Raw genomic sequence first — 7,814 nt, forward strand, 5'->3', positions numbered from 1 at the left:
TGGTAAATGGTTAGGGGTCAGGGGTTTTGGGGGGTTAAAGGTTAGGGTTTGTTTATCGTGTGCCTTCACCAAATTCTCGTGTGTTCAAGGCTATTATTCGTTTAAGTTGCCGAATGTCTTCATATTTACAATAAAGTTCCATTGAGCTAGTACTAGGGGGTTATTAGGGGTTAAGATTTGTGGGGGGTTAGGAGTTGTAAATGGTTACGGGTTTTTGGGGTTACAGGTTAGGATTTGTTACGCGTTGTTTATCAAGTGTGGGCAATTTATGAGGTGCATTTAAAATGAAGTACTAATGAGCCAGAATGTTGAACTGGGCCTAATTTCAACTGCTTTCATTTTAATATACTGCTCTGAATTAAGGTTACACAATTCAAACTTGGGGTGAGTTTCATTTTCTGTGCTGTTAACGAAAATATGAATAAATCAATGTTATTAAAAAAGAAAATAGGACAATTTAGGGCGACACTGTACATTACAGTATCTATGTACTATGTATATATGTGAATGTTCATCCTTAAAGTGGAAAACCAAGGGTTTAATGCACGGGTGTTGCACATAATACATGGTGGCTTCATACACCTCATGCTCACTGCCGAGTTATAACATGGGTGTCATCTTATACATCAGACACACATGGTGTATTCATACACCTCATGCCAATTGTCGATTTATAACATGGGTGTCTTCTTATACACCAGACACACATGGCATATTCATACACCTCATGCTCACTGATAAAGTTGCCAATAATAATAAAATACCTCTGTAGTTTGCCTATACAGCTTCATCGATGTTATAAATATGTTCCGTTTCATACACTTCATGTCTTCTTACCAGCTAGCACGTATGTAACTTCGTAAGTGATCGTTTTAATATAGCTGACGATTTGGACAACCCATTAGTGATCACTGGGTTGGACCAATTGCTGTTAAATATCTTGCATAAGCACATACGCCCACAATGGTAGCAGCATCAAGCCTTGAACCCATAACCTCTGGACTAAAGGCTGGCTAACCTACACAGTCCAATTGTACAAATAAAAAAACAGTTTTGGTGTTGAATTTATTTCATGATAAGCACAAACGGATATTGAAGAAATTAAAACGAATTAAAAAGTTGAACTTTATAAACAATAGGAACGTCATGTAAGGTTATTTATTTCATTAACTTTCAGATCCTAGTTATAAGTTTATAAAAACAAACATATGTACATTAACTTGTGCAGAATATTTACAGATTTAAATATATTTCAGTCATTATAAAGATAATTGTTTTTATTTAAATTCATTGTTAGGATTTTTTTAATAACTACTCTTCTGGGATAAAAAATGTCATAGATTTAGGTTTATTAAACAATCATTTCATCTACCATATAGCTAGACTTTTAGAGTATAATGGTCATGACTTTAAACGGATAAGTTTTGTACTTCTGTTTTGTCATAAGCGTGTCATAGCGACTGCCATTACATCAATAATTATAAATTTATTCTAATTTTTGTAGTTTCTTATTTTTATAGCAGAAAATTGGTTCTAGAAATAAACATTACACACAGGCAATTGTTAATTTTTTTAAACATGATCAGGATATTTGGATATTATGTGCTAAAGGTGTCTCATCATCTCCCCCACCCCACTATATAATAATTAAGGTGTATTATCAGACAGCCATGCAAATATAGTATCTTCATAATCAGCTCTCCATTGTATATTTGTTCGTGTTTTCTCAAGTGATTGGTCTACAGTGTCAACTCCTGATCCAAGTTTGTCCGAATTTGTTGCTTTGAAAGATTCCAGCTGTAATGAAACTTAATAGTTAGTATAAGCACAGCAGTGGATAAAGGTATTTGTAATAGTCACTATGTGTTTATTTTATGATCATATAATATGTGTACATGTTATAACTTAACAGTGAGCATGAGGTGTACGAATACACCATGTGTGTCTGGTGTATAAGAAGACACCCATGTTATAACTCGACAGTGAGCATGAGGTGTATGAATACACCATGTGTGTCTGGTGTATAAGAAGACACCCATGTTATAACTCGACAGTGAGCATGAGGTGTATGAATACGCCATGTGTGTCTGGTGTATAAGAAGACACCCATGTTATAACTTGACAGTGAGCATGATGTGTATGAAGCCACCATGTATTATGTGCAACACCCGTGCATTAAACCCTTTATATATACATAAGTTATAACACAAATACCTCCTGCAGTTCAAACTCAGTGGAGAAATGTGAAGTACATGAACTAATGATACCACTGAATGAAAAGAAACCAGTGCCATACCTATAAGTACAAATACATGGGTTAAATGATGTATATAATAATAATATAATATTAACTTTAACTCTATTTGTTTCTTCGATTCTGTAGCAAAGATTTAGAAATATTTTAAACGAAAAGACAGGATATAGGCACAAAACAACAGTTGGTATAGCACGCTTATTTTGAAAATACATTTAATTGGAAGAAAATAAGCGTGGTCGCTACACCTAGCGGACAGACAGGCCGTTATTTTAATTAAGTTGAACCCTTTAATAGAAACAAAAGTGTGCGTAATGAATATAGGAAATGAATGACTTTTAAAATTATACATGTCTTAAAAGAATAAAATGTTTTGCCAGTATTTTTTATTTTATAAGGATTTAAAATACCCCTTTTAAAATGTAACAATATTTAAAAATGGATTAAATAAGCTTCCATTAAAAATTACAGTAACAAATCAGTTCAAGTGCCATGGGTGGTATTTGAACCCATTATCTTATACTTACACATTATAAATATAATCCCATCGTTGCCTTATGTAATCCCATGTGATATCCCTTGCGTATTCATTATAGCAAAGATCCTGGAGGACACTGGAAGCATCTTGTTTCCGCACGAAACCATTTTCATCAAGTATGTAGTCAAGAAACCTGAGTGTGATGTCATAGCCGGTATTCATGATGTAAAATTACAAGATACATATGCAATAATTTGTATTGTAAATTATATAGATTTTGCAAGGAGTATGATAGCTTCAGCAACTTGACTGTGGGCATGGGAGTGGCAACCATGGATAAGTCACTCAAGTTCCCACCCACAAGGATATAAATGACCAAACCAACCAAAAGTCATGTCTACTTATCCACACACTGCAATAGCTTCAGCAACTCAACTACAAACAATAGCCACCATGTATGTAAACCAATATAATGTTATAAACAGATACCTTTTTATGACCCATGGTGTCCTTGTACACGAAAGCGCATACTCCAGTTTCGCTTTCTCCTGTGAGTTACTCTCCACTTTATATTGCTCCCACACAAAATCCCAATCTCCCGTTTCACCGTACGCGATGGCATTGCAATATACTGTGGTTCGCAGGTTGGGTGTGATGCTGTATAAATAAATATTAATTGTATGATTGTTAGTTATTTGTTATTAATAGGACAAGTACAGTCGTTATAACAGAGGTGTTCTAGTAATCGCATATGTAACGTATTTATCCTCGGCTTTCCTCGCGTTATAGCACCGGTGGTCTGTTTCATACACCTCGTGCCCGCTTCTAGTTACCATGTATGTAACTTTGTGTTTTTTTGTGCTTTAGAGATTTTTCAACTTTTTGTAATGCAAGTCTGACAATTTAGACAACCCAATAATCACCACTGGGTTGGAGCAATTACCTTTAAGCGCAAGATAATGTCACAATTAGTATTATAATGTCATAGTCTGATTTATTACATAACAAACCTGTTAGTAGATGTTGTTTTCCATTGTGAGAATTGATTGGTTGCATTACCAATACATCCTGGGTTGCCATATCGACAAGATGCACCAATCGCGTTTATTCGTTGGTATCTGTAAATATATTGTTTCTAGTGCTAAAGGTGTCTTGTTTTCCACCACCCTACTAAATATATCAACACATGCTTATACCATATAGCATTTACTATTATATCTATATATTCACATAATGTTTAGATGGGACTTACTGTTGCAAATGTGAGCCAGTATCTATCCATGTAAGGCTGTTATAAAGTGGAGCGACCAACTTCGATATGTAATTCTAAACACAGAGGTACAGAGTTCAAATCCCGGTGTAGTTTATACATAGTGCAACATATTAGTGTGTGAATGAATGTAACTTATATATTTTTTATATTGGGGCAATGACAGTCCTTATAACAAAGGTGTTCATACACCTTACGAGTTACAATGTATGTAACTTATTGTCTTATTTATCTCTGCATGGCGGGGCAACGACATTCGTTATAACATGTGTGTTCTGTTTCATACACCTCATGTCTGCTTACCAGTTACTACGTATGTAACTTTGAGGGTAATTGTTTCTTTTTTTAGGAAAACTTATAAGGAACACCTGAGTTGGAACAACTGCCTTTAAGTGTCTTGCCCAAGGATGTCTTGCTCAAGGACGGGTACACCCACATAAAAAATTACATAAAGTAAGAAAACACACAAGTTCCTAAGTTAAACTTACAGAAAACACTCCATAAACCTTAGACCTTCCTAGCATCTGATCTAAGTATGCCAATGAATCCAAACAACTTTCCCAAGGTACATAATGGAAGTCTTGGACAAGATACTCTGTCGTGCTAAGCGTGATGTTATAGTGAAGTTTCCCAGCCCTGTAGGAATATATGGGATGACTTTAACAACACAGTTAGGGGAACATTATTGTATTATTGACACACACACTGTAATAGCTACAGCAACTCAATTGTAGGCTGTAGGTCACTCAGAGTAGTAAAATATAGAATTACCTTGCCAAACTAAAAGCATCATAGATCAGTTGGCCTCTTGTTTTCACTTCAATTTTCTAAAATATAAGTTAAGTTGTATTTGACCGATACTTCAGTATTTTTGACAGCTAGTTTTACTAAGTGTTAACAAAACAATAACTTTGAATTGGTTGCACCACTTTTCACGGGTGTGTTTATATAAGTTAAGTTGTATTTAACATTAAAATCACAAACCGTATAATTAGTATTCAGCTGACTGATGATTTTCCTCCAGTTTGCATCATCATAATTAACTAAATAATATCCATAACCACCGTAGTTTCCAATCACAAAATCAGTTGCTCCCAAACCATCAATTGTGTGTGCTGGGAACATAAATGGAACGTCACAACTAATCGAATACAATTTTTGGGCGGAAAACCAAAGTAAAATACTAGAGGCAGTTTTTTCATTAAAACATTATTCATAAAATGGTGATACAATAAATAAAACTATTGTAATGCTTTTAAATACACCAATAAATTTTAGACCTTACAATTTGTAAATTTTTGGAAAAAAAGCAAGTGAAATTTAAATACCAGAGGTTTTATTAATTTAAAATAAAACAAACCAATATATTTTACAGTTTGTAAATTTTTGAAAAAAAAACAAGTGAAATTAAAATACCAGAGGTTTTATTAATTTAAAATAAAACAAACCAATATATTTTACAGTTTGTAAATTTTTGAAAAAAAAACAAGTGAAATTAAAATACCAGAGGTTTTATTAATTTAAAATAAAACAAACCAATATATTTTACCTTGATCAGGATAAACCCATTCCATTGTAATATAAGTTGTATCTGATTGGTTGACATACCATAACGGGATCGTCCATTTGTAACTATAATTTAACAGTAAGTATTATTTTCAATTTCGAGAATTTCGAGACCTGAATTTTGCCTGTTACGTTTTTGTAGCTATTTGTTAGTATTATATAACAGAATGTATTACTGTGTTTTTGTATAACTTTAAATTCATAGGGGAACTTCAATGTTAGCAGACTTTTTCACGATACCTATGTAAATATTAAAGGTAAAAGAAAAAGAACCTCTACTATTCAGTGTCTATAAACTGTCTCAGTGGAGTCTAGATGGTAGCACTCTGGGTGTTGGGGTAATAGACCTACATCCCAGGTCCCAGGTGTGCCTCACTAAAGATAAAGACCTCACCCTTATAGAATATAATAAACTGTCTCAGTCTAGCTAGATGGTAGAACCGTGAGACCTGGGATGTAGGTCTAGCTAGATGGTAGCACCCTGGGTGTCGGGGTAAATAGACCTACATCCCAGGCCTTATGTCATTAAATAAAACACACGAGTAAAACTTACCCAAAGTTACTTGGTGGTTGAGTTTTATCTGCCTTTGGATCCAGCAAGAACCTTTCTTGCGTAACAGTAACACTTGTACCAACCTTTGTCATTTTAACAACAGGGTATCCCATCTGTAAGGTCCATGATTGCATAGCTGTCGCAAAGCTAGGGTCAGGGTTGGTACCTCCTGTGCTGGTTATGGCCTGGAATTAAGGTAAATATTACTTAAGTGACTTATCCATGGTTGATAATGCTATTACTTAGTGGTTCCCATGTTCGATACTGATACCATTATGATTGTATGTGTCCTTGGGCAAGACACTTATCGAACATTGCTCAAACCCAGTGGTCACTAATGGGTTGTAGCACTCTGGGAGTTTGGGTAATGGGCCAACTCCAGCCTAAACCCCAGGTCCCACGGTATGCCTCACTGTAGGACCTCACCTATTACAGTGAGTGGATAACATGCTTACCTATACAAGCCACAAAACAACACACTATACATATGTAGCTTCCAAACAAAGATTACTTGAGTTACCCTTCCCATGCCCACAGTACATTACAACACACCATACTCTATATTAACTAAACCTATACATAACAATATAAACTATAGACCAACTAGGGAACTTAAGTGACCTATCTATGGTCCCACACCCCAGTACACCACATTGCACACTGTATAGTAGGATGGGGAAAGATGGGACAACTTTAGCACATCATATTTAAATATCCTAATCAAGCTTTAAACAAATAACAACGGCCTATGAGACTTGTGGGGAAACGGTTTTATAATTCGTTGACTGTTCCGTGTTTACCACTAAATTGGATGAGAAAATAGTATGAAAAGGTGTCCCATCTTCGCCCACCCTACTATATATTAACTAAACAAATACACCACTTACAGCAGACCAGAATGCGAACAGCTGGTTATGATCAACAGGTCCATAAGCATACTCTTTCAAGTAATTCTAAAAATAATGGAGAGTCATAAACTAACAGATAATATGAAACTATAAACCAACTGAAAATGCGGGAACATAACATTAGTATGTCAGTACAGCTTTTTCACAAAGTTACATAAGTGGTACCTTTAAAACAGGCACGAGGTGTATGAAACAGAACACCTGTGTTATAACTTAAAGTTATAATGACTGTCGTTGCCTCGCCATGCGAGGATGAATAAGTTACATATGTGGTAACTTGTAAGCAGGCACGGGGTGTATGAAACAGAACACCCGTGTTACAACTTAAAATATAACGACTGTCGTTGCCCTGCCATGCAAAGATGAATAAGTTAAAATTAGTTCTTTGAAAAAAAAGAATAAGCATTAATTCCATTCTGTTGTTAAACAAAAATAAATTCATTAAAACACCCATTTAAACTCTAAGTCCTAGGTATATTGACCGTTCAATGCATACAAGTAAAAATGTTGATTCCATTCCATTCAATAAGCGTGAAATAATATAAAAGTTTTGCATAGAAGCTGATGCATAACTGGTGGAATCAGTTATGAATTCATATTTAAGTAGGAATTAATATTAAATTCCATACAACAAAACTCCCATCTTACCTCCAAGCCAAGTTTGAAAGCATTATCGCCAGCAAACTGGTTGATCATTCTTATAATACAGGCTCCCTTAGAATAAGAGATAGTGTCAAACAATGCGTTAATATCGGAGGGCGTCTTCACATTCTCCGCAACTATTG

General features: G+C 34.9%; 1 protein-coding gene and 1 long non-coding RNA gene across 4 annotated transcripts in view; one reads left to right on the forward strand and one right to left on the reverse strand.

The window, feature by feature from the left end:
• Nucleotides 1-230: 230 nt before the first annotated feature.
• Nucleotides 231-2,326, forward strand: LOC113474812. Of its 2 annotated transcripts, none has more exons than XR_003396503.1 (2): nucleotides 231-384; nucleotides 2,224-2,326. It is a non-coding gene; the product is annotated as an uncharacterized LOC113474812 (long non-coding RNA). The 2 variants fall into 2 exon arrangements; XR_003396502.1 differs by lacking the exon at nucleotides 231-384 and adding an exon at nucleotides 1,717-1,843.
• Nucleotides 1,047-7,814, reverse strand: part of LOC100187078 (aminopeptidase N) — a 14,659-nt gene continuing 7,891 nt past the window's right edge. Inside the window, exons 11-23 of one of the 2 annotated variants that reach the window (XM_026837287.1) lie at nucleotides 7,678-7,808; nucleotides 7,009-7,074; nucleotides 6,122-6,306; nucleotides 5,552-5,634; nucleotides 4,987-5,117; nucleotides 4,774-4,829; nucleotides 4,491-4,638; nucleotides 3,985-4,058; nucleotides 3,743-3,850; nucleotides 3,222-3,389; nucleotides 2,782-2,925; nucleotides 2,215-2,296; nucleotides 1,047-1,797 (exon numbers count right to left, since the gene is read on the reverse strand). In XM_026837287.1, coding sequence (XP_026693088.1) covers nucleotides 1,648-1,797; nucleotides 2,215-2,296; nucleotides 2,782-2,925; nucleotides 3,222-3,389; nucleotides 3,743-3,850; nucleotides 3,985-4,058; nucleotides 4,491-4,638; nucleotides 4,774-4,829; nucleotides 4,987-5,117; nucleotides 5,552-5,634; nucleotides 6,122-6,306; nucleotides 7,009-7,074; nucleotides 7,678-7,808 — 1,526 coding nt within the window. In that variant the 3' untranslated portion in view covers nucleotides 1,047-1,647. The remainder of the gene's footprint in view (nucleotides 1,798-2,214; nucleotides 2,297-2,781; nucleotides 2,926-3,221; nucleotides 3,390-3,742; nucleotides 3,851-3,984; nucleotides 4,059-4,490; nucleotides 4,639-4,773; nucleotides 4,830-4,986; nucleotides 5,118-5,551; nucleotides 5,635-6,121; nucleotides 6,307-7,008; nucleotides 7,075-7,677; nucleotides 7,809-7,814) is intronic. The other variant, XM_026837288.1, reaches the window with a different exon arrangement.

This window comes from Ciona intestinalis, chromosome 13 (assembly GCF_000224145.3).
Source record: "Ciona intestinalis chromosome 13, KH, whole genome shotgun sequence".
Lineage (NCBI taxonomy): Eukaryota > Metazoa > Chordata > Ascidiacea > Phlebobranchia > Cionidae > Ciona > Ciona intestinalis.